Raw genomic sequence first — 26,093 nt, forward strand, 5'->3', positions numbered from 1 at the left:
TTCAATAACCTGGAAACAAGGCCACTATCACATTAAAAAAAAAAAAAACAGCAAAGAAAAAATCCCTCAGGTTGTGCAGAGGTGTCTGGACAAACATTAAATAGACACCTATAAATGGGACAATACAAATTTGGTATATAAAAACAAAAGTACACCTCAGAGTTTACACTGCATGGATTTGTTGACTCTTTAACAACCAAGGCTTGCTCTGGACATATCTTATTTGACTTTATACAAACGCCCATCCAAACTCCATTGCTCAGAACAAGCAGCTAGCCTATCCTCCTTACTCTCTTCATAGCTCTAAACACCAGGTTTAGGGCTGCAAAGCAGGACCTACCCCATTTCCAGCCTCTTTCTCCAGATGATGCTGCATCTTTGAAAGACAAAAATATGAATGGCGCAGTCAGCTGGCTGATACTTTGGCTTTGATGTGAGAACAGTCCTCAAAATCCCCCTCCTCTTCCTGCTACCAGGTTCTTCCACAGCTCCACTCCTGGAACAGGTTTCTGTTGTGCTGAAACGATTGACAAAGGTAATATGCCTTCCCTGACAGTGCATTCAAGTTTCCAGTGCCATCACAACCCATGTCCAGATAGTGCCAGCAAGGTACTCACTTCACTTTGAGCCAAACCCAGGGCCCCTGCTTTGCCTTCTAAAAGGATGGTGCACAACTATGTGTATGCAACTGTGTGTAGGACCTTGCACAAACCAAAACACATGTACTGATTGTGTTACTCCATGCCCTAAGAGCTCAGCACTTACTAGAGACGCAGACCTTCATTCACACTCCTCTTTTGCCTTATGTGAAGCCAGTCTGCAGGAACATCAGTACTGCTTGAAAAATCACACATCAGATTAGCTTGATATGGTGGCTTGTATGAGTACAGAGTATGCACAAGTGTTTGCATTTATTTTCACAGCTTCTCAGTAATGAAACAGAAGCACAGCTTTACAAATTGTTCAGACAGTTATGTACTGTCAACTAAAACATTCCAAAGACCAGAAACCTCGAACTGCTGCTGTTTTACCTTCACCTCTCCAAAGAGGGATCAGCTCTTCCCACTATTAATCCACTGTTTCTCCAGACACCACACCACCAATGCAACAGGAAGGTAAGAAACCAAGAGTATTAGATGCTTTGCAGAACACTGTAACCTATTAGGTCGGTTTCCTCTTACACAAGAGAACTACTTTGTACAAATAGGGCATTTCACCCTTCAGCACCACCCTTAAGTACCTAAAGGATCTCTCAACAAACATCACAGGACAGATATTTGGTAAAGGAGATGTATATTTATTCACTTTACAAAGAGGGCGGTATTTAGTTGCAACAGCTCCATTTATAGACAAATATATTGTACATTATAGTGGTGAATGGCTCAGACCTTTACCATGTTTTGCTCTTAAAAACGTTTGTACCTCTTCAGCTTCCATTAGCTGAGCAAATAGCTATCCTTGTTCTGCCTCTGAGATTAAAAATCCGTAATAAATGTGTAGCTGTGTGCTATGTATTCACAAGCATTCACCTTCTCATTTCCCTGTGTTACTCCCTTCTCCCTACCCAACTCAACAGTCAGTCTATCCTCTCTGGGTTAGCATTAATCTTATATACAGCCTCAATTAAAATGAAATTAGGAACCAGTGATATAGTTCTAATGTTCTTTTAAAGCACAAGAAAAGTCATTGATTTCTACATACAAAAGTCTTGAGTTCAAATTTGTTTAAAAAAAAAAAAAAGCTGTTTTTAAGCCACTTTGGCATTAAGATACTGCCAAGACATGGCTGAACTGATGGAGGGTGGGGAGAAATAAAAGAAATCCATTAAAGAATTTAAATATTACAAAAATATCTTTTTTTTCCTTTTTCTTTTTTTTTTTTTTTTGAAAAATGCATCAGGATGTCCACTTGCTATTGCTAACTGAAGCATGGAAAGAAGGTATAGATCAGTTGTCTTTGATCCTTGAACATCTGAAACAAATTCAATGTAAAGCTGAACCAAGTTTACCACACAAACAGCGGTGGCAGATTTATTTCACTTGAGATACAAATGCATGTCCACGTGACAGGCATAATCTGAACATGAGGTGGAAGAAATGTTTCTATAGTAAGCGCAGGGAAATAGGGCGAGAAAAGGCTGGCGTGGTTAAACATTCTGGATTCAGAAATGCACAGTGCCCCACATGTGCCTCTGCACATAGGCTGTGCACGAGTCTGCACTCCCTATATGCAAATATGGCATCTTTCAGCAAGATGATCCAGAATTGTAAAGTTCTGGTGGCCCACTTGTTTAAACTGTTTATTCTTTTATGCTGTTATTCTTCTTCACTTTCATTTTCTGGTTCCAAATCAGAATCACCATTGATTTCCTTTTCAACAGTCATGTCTTGCTCATCTGATCGCTCCTCTTTTTCTTCATCTTCATCCCAGTTTTCCTGGGGAAGGTAAAACAGGAATGTTTGAGCTTTTGACAGTAATACAATTTCTGTTACAATCAAATGGGAGATGGTCTGATCCAAGTCCACTTACATCTGAGTCTTTGTCTGCAATCATCTCATCATCTGAACCTTCCTCTTCTGAGGATTCTGCAAAAAGAAAACAATCCCTCAGTCTGGAGAACACACTCGAATGTGTCCAAACAAAACCCAAACCCACGCGCTCCTAAACTAAACTGTGCTCCTCCACTGAACAGTGCTACTTAAATTCCAAAACTAATTCTGCATGAAGACTAGGTTGATCAACATAAATAAGAAACTAGTCATTCTGTTATGCTTAAACAGTATGCAGTTGCAGTAGAAACTGCAGGTCCAAATTGGAAGTGTACACGCACACAAAATGACATTACCACCTTGTAGTTCTGATGACTCAAACATAGAAGCTTGACTGCATCAATTTTGGCATATGGGCAGTTAGTGCTAGAAATCTGAGTTTGTTAGTTAAGTAGTATACTGAACTTCCAATTAACTGCTTTTATAATTTGTAAAGCAGGGACAGGAAGGAAAGAAAAGTAACAAAAGTAGGGGAATGAAGGAACAACTAACTGTAAGATGCCTACATGGTTAATCCCTCACCTACCTGCCATGGGTTTCCCACAAAAACTCTCTGCTTGCAGACTGTACACTACTAGTAGATATGCACAGGAACATGATGAACAGCCACCAACCATCAGCTATCACGTGAGCTCAGGAGTTGAGCTACGCCTAGCATACAACACTTACCGTCCTCATATACCAGCTTTGCAGTCTGGTTAACTTCAGTTACATCCTGAACTGTTTCCGATGCTGCAACCTGAATAGAATTTGCGGATTAGCCTTAGATGAAATCATGTGTTCCCCAACCTTAAAAGTCAATAAAACTCAACAATGTAAATTAAGTCTACATCAAGGTTAACATTCATTCATAATTGTAGTTTAAGAGCCACATAAATAGGAAGGACAAAGTAAAATTTTAGAAGCACCTGCTCTGAAGTGGCCTAGTATCTCGTTTATTGCTCTTTAAAATGCTATGGGTTAGTAGACATTTGGCAGGAAAGACCACCTTCTGCAAGCATGGATTGACTAGACAGTCAATCAGTTGTGGTGCTTTGTGTATTGTCAGTGTAGCTGTACAGCAGTTGCACTAAGTTCATGATGACAAGTTCCATTAAATGTAATCTCAACAGACAGCTACGGCTGCAAACAATGCTTCTTCTACACATCTGTATACACCTGTATTATTAAATTGGAACTCACCTGGGTGACAAGAAGGAAGAGTCTTCCATGTAGACGGGAAAGCTTTTGCAGAGTTTTTACTCTGCTCTCCATTAACTGGTATAGCATTCCCAGCTGAGGAATAAGGTCTGGCAACTTGGGAGAAGGAGGAAGAAAAACAAAGCTGTTAACCAATATATCATCTATGTCTAATTTTTAAATTTTTTAAATTTTTAAATTTGGGGCAAATAATCCTTGCTCACACCACTCTGGATAGAAGGAAAAGCTAAGAATTTACAGAAATCACCTGGAGACCAATCGACTAACATTTGACCATGTCTAGAACAATCACCTGCTTTCAGAACATGACAATTCTACTTACACTACTTTTTCTTCCACAGTCACTCAGTAAGCAGGTTTAAAAGCACTATTCAGAAAGCTGTGTAAATGGGAACTGAATATACACCAGTTTATGAACATAGCATTAGCAATGCCTTTTTTTTTTTTTTTTTTAAAACTGAACAAGAATGCTTTATCCATCACTTGCTAAAAGAAGGCTGGACCTCGATCCAGAAGCTACTACATTACCTGCTACCCTGCCAACTTTGGCATACCCTTACCCTATATATTCAGTCATGCCCAATACAGTCTCAAGATTAGCATTACAGTAGCAGGACAAATTTAGTTCTTTAAGTTTTAGTGACATATACTAGACCACACTTATGACAGTTGTTTTGCTCCCTAATTCTCTTAGTTATGACATAACTTGTTTTGACTTTGGGATGACTATAATTATGTCACGAATAACTAAGACAATTTATAACAGATGTCCACCAACACAGCAAAGTGGTAGAGGTATAGTCCTCTGCACATTGGTTTGGACACCACCATATGTGGAGAGCAAGAGACAGATTCCTGAAGGAAGATAACATGTGTTTAAGCATCTAAATCTAGTTTTACTTACATGCACTAAATTTAATGCAAGATACTTACTGTGGAAAGGTAGGATGCATGTAGAGTAAAAACAGACTTCAGCCATCGAACCATTTGTGAGGCACTAGAAATGATATTAAAGAGATATTGACTGACAACGCCCATTTCATTTTCTATACGCGAAGCTGTTCTACAAAAAGTCTTCTACTTACATTATATAAAAAGAAAAATGAAAATAATATGAAAAGATGGAAATATAAGTTTGACTATCCAGATGAGATGCCTATATATAAAATACTTGCTAGGAAAAGAACAGACATCTAAGCAAAGGATTAAAACTAGATATGCTCATCTGTGTTTCTAATGTATTTTATTGGAGGTTTCAATGGATAAAAGACCAAAGTTTTTTGTTTGTTTTTGTTTGTTTGTTTTTTCTTTTGTTTAAAGTTAAGGACATCTAGTCACACCAAAGCTATCCCTATAGCAGTATAACAGGACTGGGGGGTGGGGGGGGAGGAGATGGGGTGCTAACAAACTATGTTTTTCTTAAACAATACCAGGAGCTGTCTCAAGAAAAGCAAACCACACAAGCAACACACATCTGATAGTGATTTGAGTTCATATATTTAGCAGGTGTGAGCTGTCAATATTCTGGGACTTCAGATACTTTCTTAGAATACTGATTTCAGGTATCCTTTTCCCTTTTCATTTTCACTTTTATTAAGACAGTGCTTTGTCAGGCTGACAAATTCTTCTTTGCACCCACAGTCAGGTGAGAATTTTTACCTCAAGATGCTATTACTACAACTACTGTTAATTAGTTACTTTGGAAATCATCACAGGGAAAGAGGGGACCATAATGCACACAATAAAAACGTTTTCCGGTAAATTAAACTATGGGTGGCTTGTCTCTTACCTGTATGGGTTGCCTTGCAATCTCTTTGTAAGCTAGCAGGACAAAAATAATAACAATTAACAAGCAATAAATGCTTAATGAGCTTAAAACCCAACATTATATCTACATGACAGCCCCAATATTGGGGCAGAAAGATCTCCAGGCATTTGAAGTTTCCTAGAACTAACCACTGCCAGATTCCAGAATATTATATTGCTGGCTCTACCATCCTATATGCAGGCTCATAACTTGCAGAAGCTGAGTTTCATTACTACAACAAAACTGGGACTCTTAACATACAATACATCCAGAGGAACTTGAAGCTGTCAGGAAGAGCTAAGAAGGAAATCCCTTTGTGATTTGTTTGTACGTCTCTGTGTATCTGCTTAGTAGAGCAGCTGCTACTACGTTGACAGGTTAGAGAAAGTGAAGCCTCGAAAGGTAAAGGCTGTTTCATAGAACAAATTGCAAGTTCTGGACAAGAGTTACATGAATCTCTCTCCATCCACTGAGATTATCTACTCAAATACTTATGATTCTCTGGCACGGGTCCAAGAGAAGAAATGCTGCACCTCATTAACACAAGTCGGTATCAAAACATAACATAACATTAACATAAGTAGGTATCAAAACTTACGTGCTTAAAGCAAATCTAAACATTCAAACCCAGGCAGTCTGCATACTTCAGTTAAGATTAGTAACACAAGTAAAAATTAAATTTTACTTGTAGCCAGCACATTAAAATACAAGAGAAGTCTAACCATTAACTTGTTACAGAATGTCATTCACATAACAAGAGCAACTAACTGACGTTCAGGTTAAACAAAGTAATACATAGATAAAGCTAATTATTAAAGTATTTCTGCCCAAACACAAATTTTATGAACTATCACTGAACATGCAGTTCAGAAGCCAAATTCCCTCTCAAATGACTACTAAATGACATCGCAAATCACAAATATAGCAACTAGTCTTTTAAGCTGCCTTCAAAAGAAGAACGAAATTGCCCCAAAAGCGCTATCTAAATTGATTGTTTTAAGTACATATTCAGTTCTTCTTTTTCTCATGTATCTAGTGTACTTATGGATTTATGCTCGTATAACTTACTCAGGCTCGTACTGCTATTTTCACATTTCAAATTATCATCTACTTTAATAGCGTAAAAATAACTTTTTTTTTTTTTTGCCATGGACTAAATGCTTTAGAGCTGTAGCTTACCTCTTCCTTCTTTTCCCACCTAAATTTTTATGATAATACTAAATGATTTAATGCTTTTCCTAGCTTTGACAGTGGCACTTTGTCCTTTGGTTAAGCTTCAGCCAGACAAGATAAAAGCAAATCACAGGAACTAAGAATGAAATAATTTTGGTATTATAAAACTTTAAAATCAATGTTATTTCATTTATTGAAATCAAGAAACATGTCCTGGATTTTCCCCAGATAAAAGACAAGTCAAAAGCAGTTTGTATGACAAGAACATGAAATGCAATCTCTCCTACCTCATGCAGCAGTGGAATGACAGCATGTATAGGCATCCTGGCTACTGTGTTCTTTATTAAAGCTTCCTTTCTTGTGTTAAGCACTTTCTGTTAAAAATGTGGAAAAATAAAATCAGGTAGTCATTCAGCTTTAACACGTGGGATCACAATCAAAAACTCCTGGGTTTATATCTCTTTTTCTACCCTTTTGCATGCTCACATGAAAGTAACAAGCAAAACAAAATTTACTGTGAAAAGAGTCCCATTTTTCAAGTCAGCTACAATTAATAAGACATTTGATTAATCTGCCTAAAACAATCCACTTTTGCCCCTAGTCCACCCAACCCATGTTAGAAACAAAACACCACAGACTTATTAAAGAGAATTTTCCTAGCTATTTTTCTATTTGTTTCACTTCTGTAAATAAATGCCTTTCACCAGTGTCTGCGACAGATTATTTCTACTCAGTGTTAAATTCTCAAGAGATTTCATTTTCCTGTCCCGTAACTATCATTTTCTCCTAGTTCAAGTGGAACCATAAGCTTTTTAAGTGAAACTGTTGTCAATGTATTTTTAAAACAGTATCTACTCAGAAACTGTATCTAAGCACAGATTATTCTCTATCTCAAACTGAAGGGCTTGCATTGGTAACATCAGTTGTAAAACATCTGAACTCTGACACAAGTTTATCATACACAGAAGTGCTTCAAAGTTCACAGACAGACTAAGAAAGCAAGGTAGATTTAAAAAAAAAAAAACACCACCACCATAATTTGTAATAGCATAGCGTGAGCAGCACATCAGCAAAAAGCTGCTAGGAGAAACAATAGGATCCTAACTGTTCAGCCTCCACAGCTTTCAGGGAAGCTCCCCACAAGTCTCAGCAAACAGATAAAACAGCATATAGTGATCCTGTAACACTTACATTTAAGATGTCTGAATCATTGCTTTCCAAGCCCTGAACCAAAAGTACTGCAAAGCTATCTGTTTGCGGAAGGCCACCTGGAGTTTTCACTTTGCTCACGTCGATATCCAATGCCCCCAGGCGCTCTTCAATGCTGTCCTGCAGACAGTAAATAAGGGCAGTATTTCAGTGCAGTTTCTCAGAAATATCGGCTGAAAGCAAAGTAGCTAACCTACACCATTCCCTCCTACCCTGCTGAAAAATAACAGATTTAGCATATTCTTTTAAACATACTAAGAGAGAATAGCCAGAGAAAAGAAAATGAAGTTTTGACTGAGAAGCAAGAATACATCTTAGCACAGAGTGACAGACACAAGCGTGTGATAAAAGTTCTGCAGTAACATGGCAAAACTACGGGAAATGCACTCACGGCTTGGATGAGAGAAAGTTGTTTTTACCAAAGAGAAGACTTTCATACAAAGATTTTATGATTCACTTTGCCTCCATGCAGAACACAAAGCAAGTTCAAGTTTACCTAAAGAAGCTGCAACGATGACTTAAGACTTTCTAAATCATCATTGTGTTTTAAAGAGGATGCACCTTACCTCTGTCTCTCCTGGTTTCCTCTTGCTTTTATTTTTCTCCTTTCCTGAGGATGGAGTTTTAACAGCTGCACTATGTCCTGGGATGCCAGGCACTAGAACTTTGGTGTCTGAGTTCACAACTGGCGTCTTTACCTAGTAGAAAGAAATAACCGCATATGCATGAATTGCTAATATCTTTACCTTTCCTCAGGTTTAAAATACTGATTTTATTTCCAGACTCTTATGTGTGTTAAAACCAGTCTGCCACAACCAATTAGAAAAATGCTACACGCCCCCTCCAGAACACTTCTTTCCCCACAGCTCTGCTGCGTTGGCCTTTATTTGAAGCACCTGCCTGGCCTTCTGTACTCGTGGGAGCCCTGCTGGGTGCCCACTGAAGTGATACAAATACAATCTACTACAGTGAGCACTTCAACTTCCACATGATGTGCATAGAAGTCAGACTCATTTGATTTTGTGGTTCAAGAACTTTACTGTAGAACAGTAGTGGCATTAAAATACTACCCTCTTCGCTCAACACACATCATCTTTCTCTCCACAGGGCATGCTCAGACAGCCAAGAGAAATGTCTTCACTGCAATTCAGCAAAAAGCGAAACCAAGATGGAGATCATCACTGCATGCCAGGGAGCTCCCAGACCTCTCACAGCATTTCAGTTCTGTTACCCTTCATCTCCAGGGACCAAGGATTTAGCACAAAGGCCCGCCAGGCTGATGGAGCACCAGAACTGGCAGCTAACCTGAGGGTAAGAAAACTGGGGCTTTTGACTCACTTCATTGATGCCATGAGCTATGATTTGAGCTACTGGAGGGTAACTGCGCAAGCGCATACCAGTACACAGAGCAGCCATGAAGCACACTTCCCCCCCACACAAAAGGCTATGGACATCTGTAACTACACACTGCAGATCTGAGCAGACCTGTCCAGTAACCCAAACTCATTTTAGAAGTAAATTCTAGCATTTCTGAAGTAAACTATGAGAAGCAACAGAATTATATTTCACACAAGCTCACCTTTGTCACAGCAACATCTGTTTTAAGTGCCAACACTTTCTGGACATCCCTTATCAAACATATGTGGGATTCGGAGGTGTTCAAAGACTAGAAGGCCAGGAATAAAAACAGTTAAATATTAATAATTGCAGGGGCAATTCACTGAACTACTGAAAGGTGAGAACAAACTCCAGAGGCATAAAGAAGAATGAGCTCTCCTCCCCCCCCCCCCCCCCCCCCAAAAAAAAAGCAGCTACTTTACACACCTGCCTTTTGTTACCAGATCTCTGCAAACAAGTTCATGCAGAGAACAAAAAAGTTTCAAAAAGTGTCAGTGGCCTAAAGTAGTTAACAGTTGAGATGGCAGGAAACAGTGATAACGCCAAGTTTTGCTTTAATGGAAAGAATGGAAGAATACAAATCCCCTTTCAAAACAACTCAGGAGCAACAGTCATAACTCCCAGAGAAGGGGTAGTAGTAAGTTCCATCTCAAGATGTAATTCAAAAAAGTGCATAAAAAACCTCCAAATGAGAGCTGTTTGGAACCATATTACAAAACCCCAAACCCCTCCAGTAAGTTTTACATACCACTCTCTCTATGATGGGCTGTAAGGTGTTTCCATACACAAGCAGCAGAGACTGTTTGTCTGTGCAAAATGCAGCTGCTAGAATAGGGACTGGTTTTGGCGTGGAGTCCCCGTCATTTCCAGGTGTTGCTACCTGGATGGTACAGTTTGATGTTAAGGGTTTTTTGCAGTAACTGCAGAAAAAAAGAAAAAAAGGAATGAAAAAAAAAAACATGTTTAGCTTAAAAGACTTCTACACCTTGCACATGTAAGCACCCTTCATTATCAAGTCCTCAAACTCAGCTAGTTTACATCAGATGCTTCAGATGAGGTACAGACAGGGAAAGCCTCAGCAAAAGCAAGTGAATAGCAAAGTACAGTAGAACCCCCCAGCAAATAAATTCTCTTGCATTTCCCCAAAAAACATGTCAAGTAAGCCAAGACAAAGAATCCATTGGAAACTGGTCTGTGAAGAGATGCCAGAGTTTAAAGGCAGCAGCACAACAAGATGAGCTTTGCCTTCCAGTAATCCCAGACCTTTCCCAAAAACACTCTCAGAAAGAATACTAACTTACCCATTTAAAATGTGTTCAAATAAATGCAACTGCCCATCTCTGCACACAACTGCTAACTTCACAGGCTGAAAAAAAAAAAACACAAAAGATTTTAATTAGACCAAATAACAAACATCCCACAAGTATGAGACATCAAGAGACATTTGCACGGTTATTATTTGACTTTCTTCAGTAGCTAAATAAATTAGAGATATAACTATATCCATAAGGAAGGTAAGAGAGACTAACATCTCAGGAACATTTAGTACAACTATTAGAAGACAAAAAGATAATTTGTAACTGCACTTTACTGTGTCACTATTGATACATCCAAATCTGAACAGCTTTCAGACACTAGCAGACATATGTAACCATAAACAGCAATGTTCCAAAAAAATACGGTACCCAACGTGTCTGGAGGCACTGGTCTACAAAGGCACTGACACTGTAAATATTCTCACAGGAAACAAACAGAGACAAACTACTCTGAGCAGTTAAATTACAGGTGTGCATTACAGAATATTTTCATCTCCAATACACACAATAAGAAGGCACAAATGGAAACATTAGAAAGTATAGCGCGAAACACTGGTTTTGGAAAGAAATCTAAAGGCAGCAGGAGAAAAATGTTTTAAATCATTACAGAAACTATTTCTGAATGTTTCATAAGAAAACTACTATGGAACACTTGTACTTGCTGAAATTGAGACTTGGAGATTGCACATTGCTACTTCAACTTGTAAAGGTTAGTTAATTCAAAATGCAGTTAAACTACTGAAGCCATTTTTGATCAGAATAAAACAGGGCCACACTCAAACTGCATTTTAGAAAAAAAATCAATTCTTTTGCTGACAAAATCCAACACACATTTTGATTACTAACTTGTCCTAAATAGGAAACAAATGACATTTCCACCATAACAAGCAAAATTTCAGAAAGACAAATGGAATTTGCACTTAGTAGCTTTGAAAAATGAGTATTTCAAACTATCAGCTATATAAATACACCTGTAATAAATATCCTCATACTTGTGAATCGGCATTCAAACCTCGTCCTTTCATAACAGGAAAGGAACACAAACCAAACTTCTTTCTTTATACCCTAGGAAAGGAAACTAATGTGAAAATTGTTAAACAGTTGGTTATAAACTACTGCTCCTACCTCTTCTTTGACTTCTGAAACAGTCAGGTCAATAAAAGTTGGTTCATCTGTTACTGTGAAAGACATCACAGCATTCTTTTCTTTCCTATCTGATCTGATCTGCCTGGAGACACAAACAGCACAGATTATTTACAAGAGCAGAAACAGCAGCCTCTGCATCTGAAAAGCAGCAGAGTGTTATAGAACCTGTAAATCACTCGTGACTCTTATCTACCTCACCCATGCCATAATTGCAGCTTTCAGGTTGGGAATTCAAGTGGCAACTACTGGAAGCATGCTCAGACACAGCCAAGGAAATTCAAGTCTTCATTCAACAATCAGTGAATTGAAACCACCATTTAAGAGATCATCACTGCATTTTTCCAGAGTGCCCCTTCTGCTTAATCACAAAGTTCAGAACATACTTGTTGAGTCTATCCTCAATACTCATCATAATCAAAGTTACAAATTACGAAAAGCTTACATACCATACGCTCAGTAACCGGTCATGTATAGCTCCAGACAAGAAATAAAGCCCTGTAATTCCATCAAAGGACTTATTTTCATTCATAGGCTTCACTGTAGTAAACATTAATGATGACACTGATGTGGCATGGCCTGTGAAATGCTAAGAGGGGAAAAAAAGGAATTCTTCAATCATTGCCATAAGCAGTCATATGACAAAAAAATACATATTAGTTAAAGAATGTTAAGAAAGATCCATGCTTTACTAAGTCAGCAAGGATATTTCAGTGTTTTTTTGTTTAACTAGTGATCAACTTTGTTGCATTTCTATATTTCTACATTTCATGGAAATGTTTTCAGACACTCTACATATTCATCAGAATTTAAAAAGTTTAACGGGGAATAAAAGGCAAACTTGCTGAAACTAAGCCTGTGAAAAGAAATCACATATGCCTGTACTACTGTTACTGTCAGAAAGCACTTCGTTTCACATTTTACAATGAAACTAGATTCACGGTTTAATTCTGAACTATAAGATGAACGTACAGGTCTGCTAACGCACCAAGACTGTTCAAACAAAAATGAACTACTCAATTTTTATGTTCACAGATAGTGTTTTTGGTCATCACAGGATGATGTGTCATCACAGACACACGTACAGTAGTTGCCAGATGCCAGCAAGTCCACAGTAATGGCACATGTACACACTTACCTGGCTGCAAGTACCACGAAATTCAGAAACTAGCTGCTTCCTCTCTGCTGTCATGCAATAAAACACAACTGCATTTATGGAACAGCCAAAATATGGTAACTTGCTTGTGTCTGAGCCCTGCCCAGGGAACAATAATGGTTTTGCTCCTCTGCCTTCCAATTGTTTTACAGCAAAGCTGATGCCATCAGTTATATACAGTTTAGCAAAGAAACCTGAAGGAGCTCTCACAAAAACCCATGCCAGCAGCAAACTAATAGTGCACTGAAGTTAGTTCCCTGATAGAAGGGCATCAGAAAGGGACCCAGTGAAAACGAAAGACACCTAAGAGAAAGGGTTTTGGTGGCATTCTCAGAGACAGCCAGGAAATTCAACATCCTCACTGAACTCTCAGCAAGTTGAAACTACAGTTCACAGTACCATCACAGCAACAGCTTCCAGCAGCCCCAAAGGTGACAGCTGCCTCCTCATACCCAATAAAGTTTTCAGATGTCTTATTAGGAAACAAATACATAATGTCAGCAATCGAGTAAGATTTTTATTATTTTATTTGTTATTATTCATTATTATTTAATTTTTACATCTAGTTGAGCAAAGTTACTTACTCTGTAGACTTCTTTGGTCTCCAGGTCCCACAGTTTTATAGTTCTACCAGCTGACAGCAGCATTTTCCCATCTGGACTGATGCACAAAGAGCTGACACTGCTATTGTCGCCTTTCCACTTACTAGAATTTGGATGTAGTTTTTGGCCAAAGGGAGAAAGATGGAGAAATAGAAAAGACAATATTAATTAGCATAATCTCAAAATGCATGCCAACGATGCTGAAAAATTTAAGGCAATATGTATTTTTTAAAAAAGTAGTTGAAAATGAGGTTAGTTATTCTGTTTCTACTCCTCTTTCAAATTAGTTCACACAAAAATATAGCAATTCAAAAATAAAAAGGTATTTTGAACCACCGTGCTTTGCTTTGTTTGTTTGCTTTTTAAATATTTGTTTATTCTGTTCTGAATGTCCCCCTCAAAGTTATCTACTATTCAGAATCAGATAAGAGGAGACATACCATTTCAAGACTTCTCTCAGCACCATAATCCAAAAAGCTTACACCAACCTATTCAGAATGGACTTCTGAGTTTTAAGGCCCACTCACTTCCTGGCACTCCTCTCAAGTCTGTCAATGACACTGACAATAACAACCTTGGCCTTAAAGAGGTCCATGGTTGAAAGCACTATTTAAGAAAAAGAAAGATGCAGTCATGAAAAGCTTGCATCTGCTTAGAAAGAATGTGAGTACTGTTATATTTCTCACAGGACAAAATTACAAGGAAATCATTAACGCAAACCCTTTATAGATAGTAAGTACCTCAAAACTCTACATGGCCTGATTGCGAACAGCCCCTCTGAAATACTTCCACAAATAAGTTTCACATGCTCAAGCAGCACCTCTCCTGTCTTCCAAAACAGAGCTCATTTGCAGCATCGCCTTTGATTAGATTTCACAAAAGCCGCAAGTTTTACTGCCTACAAACTTCACAAACAACATTATACTTTACACAGAGTACAAAAAAAAAATCTCTATTATCTTCCAGATGAGAAGGTCAGGACTAAGAATTTCAGACCAAGCTCCATTTAATGAAGTGAACCCAAGAAGATATTTTCGTATGTTCTAAGAAGACTCATCTAAACTAGACTACAGAATTTAACTCACAGCAAAAAAAATATTAGTTTTTACTTAGGATACTCTTTATATAATTATACAGGAAAGAGTTGTTAAATAGGACATCATGAAACAAGAAGTTGCATAAGGAGACAAACTGAATGCCTCTGAGTGTTCAGAGTTTAAGACTTGAAAAAGCTACAAATAGAAACAAAATGTCATCCAGAATTTTCTTTATTACCTCCCTCCATCACCTTGTCTTGCCTCTTCTTCTACAGAAACTCCCTCTTCCCCAACTTGCTCTTCTACCAGAAGCTTGCTCTTCTACCAGAGGTTTTCATGTGTGCTGGACAGACCTCCTGAAGAGGTTCTACAGACTACTTCTACAATAATTAAAAAAGCCAAACCTAAAGCCACGTGATTTCAATTCCCCATCTAGCAGTCCGTACCTCTGCTGGAAAATATCCAGAAGACTGCAAACCAAAAGAAGTTGAACATCACTTCTCTACCCCAGGAGTTTCTATCCTGAATTCTGTGAGATACATACAGATTCACTTCCAGGCACTCACAACTGTTAGAGAATGCAGGCAATCTGACATGTACATTGGTCATAAGCTGTTATTTTGGTTACCTTGTTCCTTCTAGTCTCATCAATTTGGCTAAAATTTTAGAGAACTTTTTCTTCTTCTCTTTCCAATTCCAGCTACTTCAGATATGACTTGAAATACAACTAGAGTTTTTTTTCTGGTAAAAAGCATGATATTATACTGCCACTGTGCCTTTCATTTATACACTCCAGTAGTTATTTTTTTTTGTTGTTGGGAAGTGATTGTCCCCCTGTACTCGGCTCTGGTGAGGCCGCACCTTGAGTACTGTGTTCAGTTCTGGGCCCCTTGCTACAAGAAGGACATGGAGGTGCTCGAGAGAGTCCAGAGAAGGGCAACGAAGCTGGTGTGGGGTCTGGAGAACAAGTCTTACGAGCAGCGGCTGAGGGAACTGGGATTGTTCAGTCTGGAGAAGAGGAGGCTCAGGGGCGACCTTATCACACTCTCTATAGGTACCTTAAAGGAGGCTGTAGGGAGGTGGGGGTTGGTCTATTCTCCCACGTGCCTGGTGCCAGGACAAGGGGGAATGGGCTAAAGCTGCGCCAGGGGAGGTTTAGGTTGGATATTAGGAAGAACTTCTTTACCGAAAGGGTTGTTAGGCATTGGAATGGGCTGCCCAGGGAAGTGGTTGAGTCACCATCCCTGGAGGTCTTTAAAAGACGTTTAGATGTAGTCCTTAGTGATATGGTTTAGTGGAGGACTGGTCAGAGGTTGGACTAGATGACCTTGGAGGTCTCTTCCAACCTAGATGATTCTGTGATTGTTGCCATCTTCAAAATAAAAGAATACAATGTCTCTAACTACTTTTTAACTACCTCAACCCCTACCATCAAACCTAGGAGTATTTTGGGGTATTTTCCTCAGCAATTATTACACTGTAACCAGAACTGCCACAGAGTAACATCATTACTGTCAAACTGTTAGCAGAGTTTGTTGGTGGCATTCTCCTCAATTCAACAGAGAAGACTCACACAGGAGTAGGCACATCCTGCACATCAACACCTCGTTAGGGGGCTGGCATCGCAGGTGGGTCCTTGGCTTGTGTAACCACAGGACTCTCTTTCAGCCACAAGGACTGCTGAGGGGAGATGGTATCCATCTTGCAAAGTGAGACAAGAGCAAATTTAACACCAGGCTTGCTAACCTAACAAAGAAGGAATTAACCGAAGTTTGTTGTGAGACAGTGACCATAGTCCCAAAAGAAGCGGAGGTATGGGAAAGAGGCAGAGGGAAATACCCAGGTGAAGTATGATGGGAAAAACTCTCAGATTTCCCAATACAGCAGCATGACCGGACCCATCTCAATGGCTGCACATGAACACATGCAATATGAGAAACAATCAGGATGAGTTAGATATCCATGGGCAGCTTCAGAGCTTTGATCTTATTGGGACCACAGAGAAACAGTGGGAAAGCTTGCAAGACAGGAATGCTGCAATTAATGGACTTTTAGGGATGCTATTCAGTGAAGACATGCCAGGAAGGTGAGGAGGTTTCCTCCACACAAAAGGGTGGCTTGAATGCATGAAGCTTCGCTTTGAAACAGGCAAAGAGCCAGTGGAGAACTTACAGGTACGTATGAGAAGAGGCCAACAAGGGTGATGTGGTGAGCATCTGCTACAGATTGTCCAATTAAAAAGAAGTAGATAGATCTTCAGAATCCCAGGCCCTGGTTCTTCTAAGGGACTTTAACCACTCCAGCAACTGCTGGAAAGGCAGCACAGAAGGGCAGAAGCAATTCCAGAGATCGCTGAGAAGCGCTGAGGACATTGTCTTGACACAAGTGATTTACAACCAGACTATGAAAGGTGCTTTACTGGATCAGCTACAAAGAAACAAAACAAAAAACCACCCCACAGGTCAGGGATGCGATGGTTGATGACAACCTTAGCTATAGCATCCACAAGACAAAAGAATTCAAGATCCTAAGAAAAAATGAGCAAGATAAACAGCAGAATAGCAGAATTACAACTGTGGACTTCAGAAAAGCAGACTGCAACTTATTAAGAGAATGATTTGCAGTATCCCACTGAAGATTGCCCTAAAGGGCAAAGGGCCTCAGGAAAGCAAGTTACTCTTCTAGAATAAACTCCTTGAAACACAAAAAAGGTCCATTCTAGTGTGCAGAAAATCACTGGGTGTTGCAGAAGGGTGTCTTGGATAAAAAAAATCTCTCTGGACTCACCTCAGAAATGCAAAAAAGGAGTATAGAGAAGATTGAAGTGGGGATAAGCTACATAAAAATATTGCCCAGGCACGCAGGGACAGAATTAGGAAAGCCAAAGATCAGCCGGTGTTCAGACCAGAAAAGAATATGAAGGCCAACAAAAAGGACATCTGCTGGCACATCAGCAGCAGCAAGATCATGACTGAGAAACATGCAGGCCTGGTGCTGAATTGTGTAGGGACCCATCAGTACACAGAAAAGGCCAAACCACTGAAGAGCAAAGTCTATTCTCAAGCCTCCCTTGTTCGCAAACCTAGTGCCAGATCAAGCAAAGTGTTACCCACAGTAAAAACACATCAAATTAGGGATCACAAGAGCAAAGGTTAACACATGCAGCTCCATAAGATGGAGCATGGGATAAGCATAAGCATGCTCCATAAGCAGCATGGGATGCACCCAGAAATGCTGAGGTCAGTAGTACTGCGAGGCCACCCTCCCATCTTTGAGAGGTCACATAGCTCAGAAGAAGTATCTGATGACTTGAAAGGAAAAAAGACAAATGTATCTGCAAAAGGGAGAATACAGGAAACAACAGGAAAGATTGTACAGCACATCCACCTACTAACCATTTCCAGATACAAAAAGGTCAAAGTGACTGGAAACAGACAGAAGAGATTTTAAAACGGAAATCATCCCTAACCAACCTAACTGCCTTCTTAATGAGACAACTGGCTTAGTGGACAGGCACTGTACGCAATTTAAATTGACTTTAGCGATGTTTTTGACAACGTCTCACATTAGACTACATAATTCCAGTCTGGCTGCAATGATACTAACTTGATACTAACTGGATAGTCTTGAAGGTGGTCTAAGAACTGCATGGATCACTGGGCTCAAACACCTGGAATCACTGCTATGAAGTCCAGATGGTGGCCAGTTACTGGTGTAATTTTCCCTAAGGACATTTCAGTGCCATTTAACAACCTTAGTATTCACCTAGGTCTTTACTAATAACCTTGGAACATGACAGTATGCACCCATAACAAATTCACAGGCAATACTAAATTACAGAGATAAGCAGATACACTGGAAGGCAGGGCTGCTATTCAGGGGCAACTCAACAACCTGAAGAATTAGGAAGTCAAATCTCAAAGATCAAAGGAAAATGTAAAGTTCTTCGCGTGGGATGGAAACACAAGTTAGCAGTGAGCATTTGTAGCAATGAGGTCAACTGCACACTGACCTGCGTTAGCTAAAGCTAGCCCAGCAGGTCAAGAAATGTGATTCTTCTCCTCTGCGCAATACTTTTCAAATTACACCTGAACACTACTACCAGTTTAGAAAAGTACAAGTTACTGACATAACGCAGCAAATCCAGTGAAGGACTACCAAGAAGGTTTCAAGGCTGGAGCACGTAGCATAACAGGAATAGGTGAGGGAATTGGGCTCATTCAGTCCTAATAAGAGAATGCTAAGGGGAAATCTTACTGCCATCTTTTGCTATTTTATGTCAGGGTCTAAACTTAATACAACATAGGGACACATTCCTTTCCTACGAAAACTGAGGAGGTTACTGGTGATCAGCTGTCTGCAACGCCCACACCATCTCTAATGAAACTGGTAAACTGCTGCAAGAATAATTCACAAGAAAGTAACAACAGCAGATGAGAAAGGTCAAGGTGTCATCACATACTAGGCTTTTATTGAGGTAAGATAACCAGGATCAGTAACAGAAATCTTAGTTTCTTCTTCTAAGTTTAAAAAATGTTTGACTTTATTAGAAAAGAAAAAAAAAATGCCTAAAGAGTAGCAGCCTGCTCAGACAGCCAAGTGGAATTGTCCCCACTGCACATCAGTAGTGAGCGAAACCAATTGGGTTATCATCACAGCAAGGCCCTTTGGGCAAAGTGAGGCACATAACAGATCTAACTAGGATGAGGTGTTCCAATATCTTCTAGAATCTGTAATTTTCAGTGTCAGAAAGCTTTTGTCTCACTTAAAGACAGCATGGAGGGACCTGAGCCCCTCTTAGCAGTAAGGAATTCATCTAGTATTTCCAATACAAGGAGGAAACCTGACTGAGAATTACGCTTTTACCTCTTAATAAAACTGCTTTAAAGCCCTCAGAAAATCAATAGCCAACAGACAGTTTTGTCCAGGGGGCATGAATCCTACATGGAGTGCAACATTTCAACAGGACATCACTAAAACCTGTGAAGGAGAAAATACACATCAAGTGCCAAGAAAGCCAACCAAGAAGAGGCATCACTCACCACTTTACTTTGCAGGTCTGTGTGTTCCATTCCACAATGTGTTTGTCCTCTGAACAGCTATACAAACAGTAGTTGTCCTGATGCCACCTCACACAATTTATTCTATTGTCATGACCACCATCCTACAAAAGATAAGAGAGGGTCACTTATGAATAAATGAAGAAGTCTTGCTACCGAGTCTTCCCTACCACCAACAATGTGAACAAGCTGCTCTTTCAAGAACTGAATTCAAATCATTGGCAATTCATAGAGGGGTGCATAGAATACAACTTTTTTTTTGTGCTTTTAAAGACCAATACGGATTATACGATTATAAGTTAAAGATACTTCATATTTTGGTTTGTACGTATAAGTATGTGGACTAATTCTTGTCCTAGTACTTTAAAGTTAACAAAAAAAATTGTCTTGTCCACTACTAACAGCCAAAGCTGTCTTAACAATATGAAATTTGTTCAAAAGAATGGCTAGTACATATGTCTTGCTGATAGTTATCTAAGTGCTTGATTGTTTAAGTACATTTAGAGATGGGTACTCTTCCCTTCATGCTCAGCATTCAAGAATGTGCAATCATCAAATCACAAGACCCTACAACAGGTATCATCTACCTTTCTTATTGAAGGACTGAAATATCTGCTGCTCAAATCAACAAATCTTTTAATCATTTATCATCATATTTCCTGCAGTTTATAAAATTTCACTATCTGAATCAGCAACAGCCAGCTCAGACTGCTTCCAAGGAGGTCACTGTAAATTGGCCTTGAGCAAGACAAAAAACATCAAAGCAAGACATTCTGTTTAATAAGGACAGCTAAAAGCGACAGCTCTACTTCTAGCAGGAATAATCTTTTAATTCAACCTTTCTGTATAAAAAGTACTCACTACATATCATCTGCCATGCTGATTATATAGAAGACTGGATAGTGTTTTCAGACTGACCCAAACTGTAAATTTTAGCCTGAAACTCCTTTACTTTGTTCATAGTTTTCAGGCACAAGACCATAAAACAGTGTTGACAGTCATCAGCTAGCGTCACTTGGATGCATCACGATTTTAAGATTTCCTGGCTTTCTCCTAATTCCCGTACATTTATCACTACGAGTTTAGAAGCAAAAGAATGCCCAAATATATCAAAGTATTGCAGTGAGTTGCTCATACAGATCACATTGCTTGTTACGTAACCCAAGCCTAAAAACAAGTTACTTGGGAATAGCAGAAAAGCTAACAATTAGAAGTGAAAACTTTGAAAATCAGAATCTCATCTGAGAAAGATCAGGTTCTGAGAGGGTTCCAAGGCCTCCACAAGGACGTAAGTTTGTATCTGTACAGAACATCAATGCAACACCTTCACAAGAGTCAATGAATGCTTCAATCCTGCTCTCTTTTCCCACAACGCTGTGCAGGCACAGCGGGTACGACACTCCCATGGAGGACCTAACTGTTCGGTTAGACATTTCATCAGTTCTGCCATACCCAAAGTAAAATAATAAATCCACACACAATATTAGGATACTGAATAAACTTTCAAACCAAGAGTTCTTGATGCGTACATACTGCTAATAATAGAAAAAGTATCATTCAAACGTTTCCAAGAATTTGAATTACTGCACCTCTATTCATATATGTAGCTATTAAGAAAAAAAAGATCTGAATAATTAGGTCAGTTTATCCCATTTCTGAGCAGCAGAAAGAATAGGATAAACTGACTGACACAACCAGTGTTTGGTAGCGTGTGATGAAGAGTGTGTAACTTACTAGCTTGCTCTGTAACTCTCCTTTAACTGTGCTGTACAACAAAATGCTACCAACTGCTGTGCCAATAGCCAGGATATCTAACTGCTTGTCCACTTCTGCAGCTTCAGACTTCCGTTTTTTCCTCTGGGGCCCATCCTGGAAAATTGGAGAAAAAAAGAAAAAGTGAAACAAATTAGTCTGACCAGCTATTCTTAAGCGTTAAAGCAAAGGGTAAAAAGCTTCTGCAAGTTTGAGACCCAGTCAGCCAGCACAAATTCTGTGGAGGCATAAAATGAAGACACTGAGGCACACAGAATCTAGAGGTTCATCTTGTACCTCCATGTACAACTTAACAAAGTTACTATGAGTCACTTGGAAATATTCAGTGGAGGCCATTTTGCTAACCTAGCCACCACACACAAAGGAAAAAAAAAAATTCAAGTTTTTCACAGAGCTCACTTCCCAGAAGAAGGTAAAGATTAATAAGATCACATAACTTCATCCCCAATAACACACCCCCAATCCCCTATAACACATCCCCAATGTGTTTTAAGTTTTATCAAGCATGATCAGCTTACCATTTCCGAAAATCTATTCAGAAAAGTTTTGCAAATACTAAGTACTGATAATGCCTCTTAAAAAGAGAAAGTGTTACCCAACTTGGCAGAGGGAAGCAACCAGGACTGAAGCTAAGTCATCTGCCCAAGCCCTCCTCTGATCAGGCAATTCTCAAGCCTTCACCCTCTTGCTTTGCAAGCGATACTAACCACTTCAAGAAGGAGTTTCCCTTCATCTTGCTTAACCAAATGCACACCAAACCGAAGTAAGAAATAGGCAGAAGAAAGAGCTACATTTATTCTTACAGAGTTAATCCCACATAACTAATCACCAGAAAAAAAAAATGGAAAAAAGTGTTTGAGCACTTTAGAAGAAAAAAATCATAGCAAAGCATCCTCTCATATTAAAAATAATACCAAAAAAAATACACACAAGGTAAGGCTTTCTCTACACAACAGCTATGTGCACTAACCAACAGCCAGACAAAGGCACAGGAGACTCAGATAAAACGTGGGCTCTGTGCAAACTCCATGTAGTGCAGCTAATCTGTCATACAATAGACATCACACAGCAGACGTGAGTAATTTCTACTCAGGCCCAGAGATATGATTACAGTCAGGCTTTGGGAGTTTTCATTACAATTAAAAATTAAAATTTTAACAGTGCAGGGTAAATAGTTCAGTTGTTTAAATTACTAGGACTTTTCTTCCCCTCCACATTTAACATACACAGTGTTTTCCCCAAGGAAAAGTGTTTCGTTTGGAGCCAATAAATACAAAAATGCTATATTGCTGGTTTAAGACAAAAGCAGGCTCTAGAGAAAAGAGAGGACACTGGGTTTTTTTTGCAGGCAATTGTTTAGGCTTCATCCTTCCTGGGAAAGGAAAGTGTTTGGAAAACATAATGAAAACATACGAGCTAAGAAATCACCACAGTTACAACACACAACCAAGTAATCAACCAGGTTTTAAGAAAATATGAGAAAAGACACACACACCAGTTAAATTTTTGGCAGCGATGCCAACTAAGCTGTCTCAAAACACTTGTCAGAAATGCAAAGACTGGGATTACATAGCCAGTGGAGATTCAAGTACAGTTTCTCTTTTCAGGTACTTTTCAAAAACTCTTTATGTAGTTTTATTAATCAACAGTACCGACCAGGACTGCACATCAAAACCAAAATTAAAAACAGATTTTATTCTCTTCCCTTCCATAAAGCTTTTAATTAAAATGTATTCACCTTCCATTTCAGTTTGTGACTGACTTCCCACTAGAGTCAACGGTGCTTCCAGTGTCAAGGAGAAAGCTAGGGGCAGTAAAGGTTTCTCCAATTTTATTTTTTTTAAACATCTATTGCTTTACTAAACACGCTATATCAGCACCGCTAGAGGGTCATTTTGTCAGAAATTTTTGCTTGAAAGAACTACCAGTGGAAAATTCAGACACCTATTAACATTAGAAGTCACAAAAAAGCACATAGCTTTCATGGAGCAGACAGTGGAGCTGAACTCTATCAAGTATCTCTGGTCCTTTCAAATTTTTTCAGGTTTATGGACACTCAAACTTGTTTAGGAACACTGAAAAAGCATAGTTTTAATAGTAGAGATGGTTAGAAAAAGTTATTTGCAAAGGGTAGTTTTTTCCATAATGTTCTTTCTTAGGTAGGGCAGCTCTTGAGAATGAGACTTTTTTTCTTTGAATTAACAGAAAACTCGTCCCCGTTGCTAACTTGTGAAGTAAAGCACTTAAAACACTCAAGTGGAGGTAAGCCTAATGAGACTGAAGAGTTGAAGGTGAAAAGAACAGTTGCAACTTATTAGGAAGAAAGTGGAAGAAGCTATTTTGAAAGTTGGTGGTCGGCATCCTCTCGCAGAACATACCGCTGCATGGTAGGGGAGATGGCGAACAGGGCAAGCAGGATGCACTGACACTGCGAAAGCACGTGTGCAGGGAACATGCCAATAAGCCACCACTGCATCAGCAGTTCCAGGGCCCGGAGTTCAAAACTTCATTTCCAACATTCCCCTCGAAACACACAGCCTTTGTTAACATGGCAGCAGTCCAGAACATGGTTTAGGTGTGACTTGTTGAAACTACTTTTATAGATATCTATTGGCACAGTTTTACCCCTGAACACCAGATACTACTACCACCTGTGGAGATGTCAACTGCCCAGCAAAAAGAGGAAAAAAAGACTGACCAATTTCAGAGAAAATTTCAGACCAGTTATAAGAGAAAATACATTCAATATAACGTATTTGGAAGAACCATCACAACTGTAGTTCTGCAGCTTCGTCTAAGGACAGCCCAATGAATTATAAAAGTTTATGGCAAAATTATTCCAAGAAACAGTATGTTTTGAAACTGAAAAAGTACCAACTTCCAGGCAGCGGACAGCATTCAAACTGCTGGAATAATAGAAAGCACCAGGAGACCAAAGTTTGTCTGATGAAATTCTTTTTCGGTACAACCCTAACAACAGTTACATTGTAGCATCTGTAGCTTTTAGGGGTGGTTGTCTAGAAAGACCTTAGCTTTTAACAGTCACTGAAAGCTTTAAAACTTTTTTAAAAAAAAAGAAACCTTTTTAAAAGTCTCCTGTGGTTGACCTAGGGCACCAAAAACAGTGCAGCATGTTAGGTTTTGAAGTCGCACAGCACGAAGCATAGATTAGCACCACTTTCACATGCCAATTTCAGTTTACGTAAGAGCAAAATTCCTACTCGGCCTTTTAATCAATGTATGCATTTTTTTCTTCAAAAGTGTATTAAAAATGAATAAGTTAAAGGCCAATTTAAAACTAATGCTTTCTTCAAATGCCCTTTTTAAATTTGCTAAACTAAGCTTCTCAGCTGACAAAAATGGGAAAAAACAAGTCTTCCTTTGGACAGGCAATCTAAAGTGCGTTATGCACTTCAAAATATGTTAAAGTATTTTCCATAAACAAAAACGTTAATATACCAGAACATGTTAAAAAAAAGTACTTGTTATGACAAAAGGGGTGCAACACATATAACTGTCCAAGGTTTAAGATTCACTCAGGAAATGGTATGGCCTAGGTAAAAGAAAAGAAAATGGTATGTTCTACCTAAAGGGATACAGATTACTTCAACATAAATAGGATGAAAAGAGTATATCTGACGGTATATAATACAGATATTTTCATGTTGAGTGTCCAATTGAGCTGAAGTAACTGAAATTGAAGGTGTGAAACGTCCAAGCCCTCCGCTGTGTGCTCAGAGGACAATTGCTGAATAGAGTACCTACTTGCTGGATTCCTGAGGTGAGGGAAACGTGTCACTGACAGTGCAGCAGCCTGCACAGACGTATTTCTGAGCAGGGGGAAGCAGAGATACAGCCTGTACCAGTACCTGCACCGCACGTGGATGCACGCAGCCTCTCTGTAACACCACCTGTGAGGCGTGCCGTGGAGTAAAGCGACATACCTTGCTCCTTCGGGAAAGCCTTCTTCCACGCAGGTGATACAAAAGACAAACGAGTTTCGTGGTCAGTGCTTTTGCTTACGGTGCTTTTTTTATAATTAAAGAAAGAAGGAGAAAGACCTTACAGTGCCAGTTTCCCTGATAACACCTGAAATTTGCCTTCCACGGAGGAAGATGGGAGGGGAAACCCCACACACACGCGGCGTGGGGACAGGGCCGGGCCCGGCCTCTCACAGGCACCGCTCGTGTGCGGGACCCCGCTCCCCAGCCCCGCCGCTGCCCGGCCACGCCGCGGCCCCGCCACATGGCGCCGGGAGGGCGGGGTGAGGCGGCGCGGCCACGCTCCGAGGCCGCACGGGGCACAACCCCCCCCCTCTCTCACCCCGCCGCCACCCCGCGCCCCCCGCGCCGTACCTTGTCGGGGGGCGGGCGCCCCCCCGGCGGGGCCCAGGCCAGGCAGGTGCAGGCGGCGCTGAGGTGGGCGGAGGGCACGTACTCGTGCCGCAGGCGGCTGCCGGCCGCCTCCCAGACGCGCAGCCTGCCGTCCGAGCCGCTGACGGCCAGCAGCCGGCGGTCGCAGGGGGAGAAGGCCAGGGGGGGCCGCGCCGCCGCCTCCCCGCCGCACGCTGCCGCCGCCGCCGCCATGGCGCTCCCAGCCCGGCCCTGCCGCGCCGGCGCAGCCCCGGCCGCGTGTTCGCCGCCAGCGCCTGCGCCGCGCGCCCCGGTGAC

At 40.1% G+C, this 26,093-nt stretch overlaps 1 protein-coding gene and 3 non-coding genes across 4 annotated transcripts; all 4 read right to left on the reverse strand.

The window, feature by feature from the left end:
* Positions 1–1,999: 1,999 nt before the first annotated feature.
* On the reverse strand, positions 2,000–26,050 carry WDR43 (WD repeat domain 43). The gene is made up of 18 exons (XM_040550728.1): positions 25,779–26,050; positions 21,385–21,519; positions 19,633–19,754; positions 13,536–13,656; positions 12,245–12,384; positions 11,778–11,880; positions 10,638–10,702; positions 10,085–10,256; positions 9,518–9,604; positions 8,505–8,636; positions 7,921–8,058; positions 7,017–7,103; positions 5,539–5,570; positions 4,683–4,746; positions 3,732–3,845; positions 3,219–3,288; positions 2,530–2,585; positions 2,000–2,435 (listed from the first exon to the last, which is right to left on the reverse strand). Exons 1-18 carry the CDS (start codon positions 26,007–26,009, stop codon positions 2,316–2,318), a joined length of 1,989 nt encoding a protein of 662 aa, XP_040406662.1. The 5' UTR covers positions 26,010–26,050; the 3' UTR covers positions 2,000–2,315.
* On the reverse strand, positions 9,049–9,125 carry LOC121068856. The gene has a single exon (XR_005819116.1). It is a non-coding gene; the product is annotated as a small nucleolar RNA SNORD53/SNORD92 (small nucleolar RNA).
* Positions 12,052–12,135, reverse strand: LOC121068858. The gene has a single exon (XR_005819118.1). It is a non-coding gene; the product is annotated as a small nucleolar RNA SNORD53/SNORD92 (small nucleolar RNA).
* On the reverse strand, positions 19,174–19,251 carry LOC121068857. Its single transcript, XR_005819117.1, has one exon. It is a non-coding gene; the product is annotated as a small nucleolar RNA SNORD53/SNORD92 (small nucleolar RNA).
* Positions 26,051–26,093: the final 43 nt, after the last annotated feature.

This window comes from Cygnus olor, chromosome 3, assembly GCF_009769625.2.
Source record: "Cygnus olor isolate bCygOlo1 chromosome 3, bCygOlo1.pri.v2, whole genome shotgun sequence".
NCBI classification, from domain to species: domain Eukaryota; kingdom Metazoa; phylum Chordata; class Aves; order Anseriformes; family Anatidae; genus Cygnus; species Cygnus olor.

Coding starts and splice junctions, on each gene's coding strand:
- WDR43 (XM_040550728.1), bottom strand. CDS start 26,009: ATGGCGGCGGCGGCGGCAGCGTGCGGCGGGGAGGCGGCGGCGCGGCCC. Junction 10,703..11,777: donor TTTCAGAAGTCAAAGAAGAG/GTAGGAGCAGTA, acceptor TTTTTTTTTCAG/CCTGTGAAGTTAGCAGTTGT. Junction 10,257..10,637: donor TTTGAACACATTTTAAATGG/GTAAGTTAGTAT, acceptor TTTTTTCTGCAG/TTACTGCAAAAAACCCTTAA.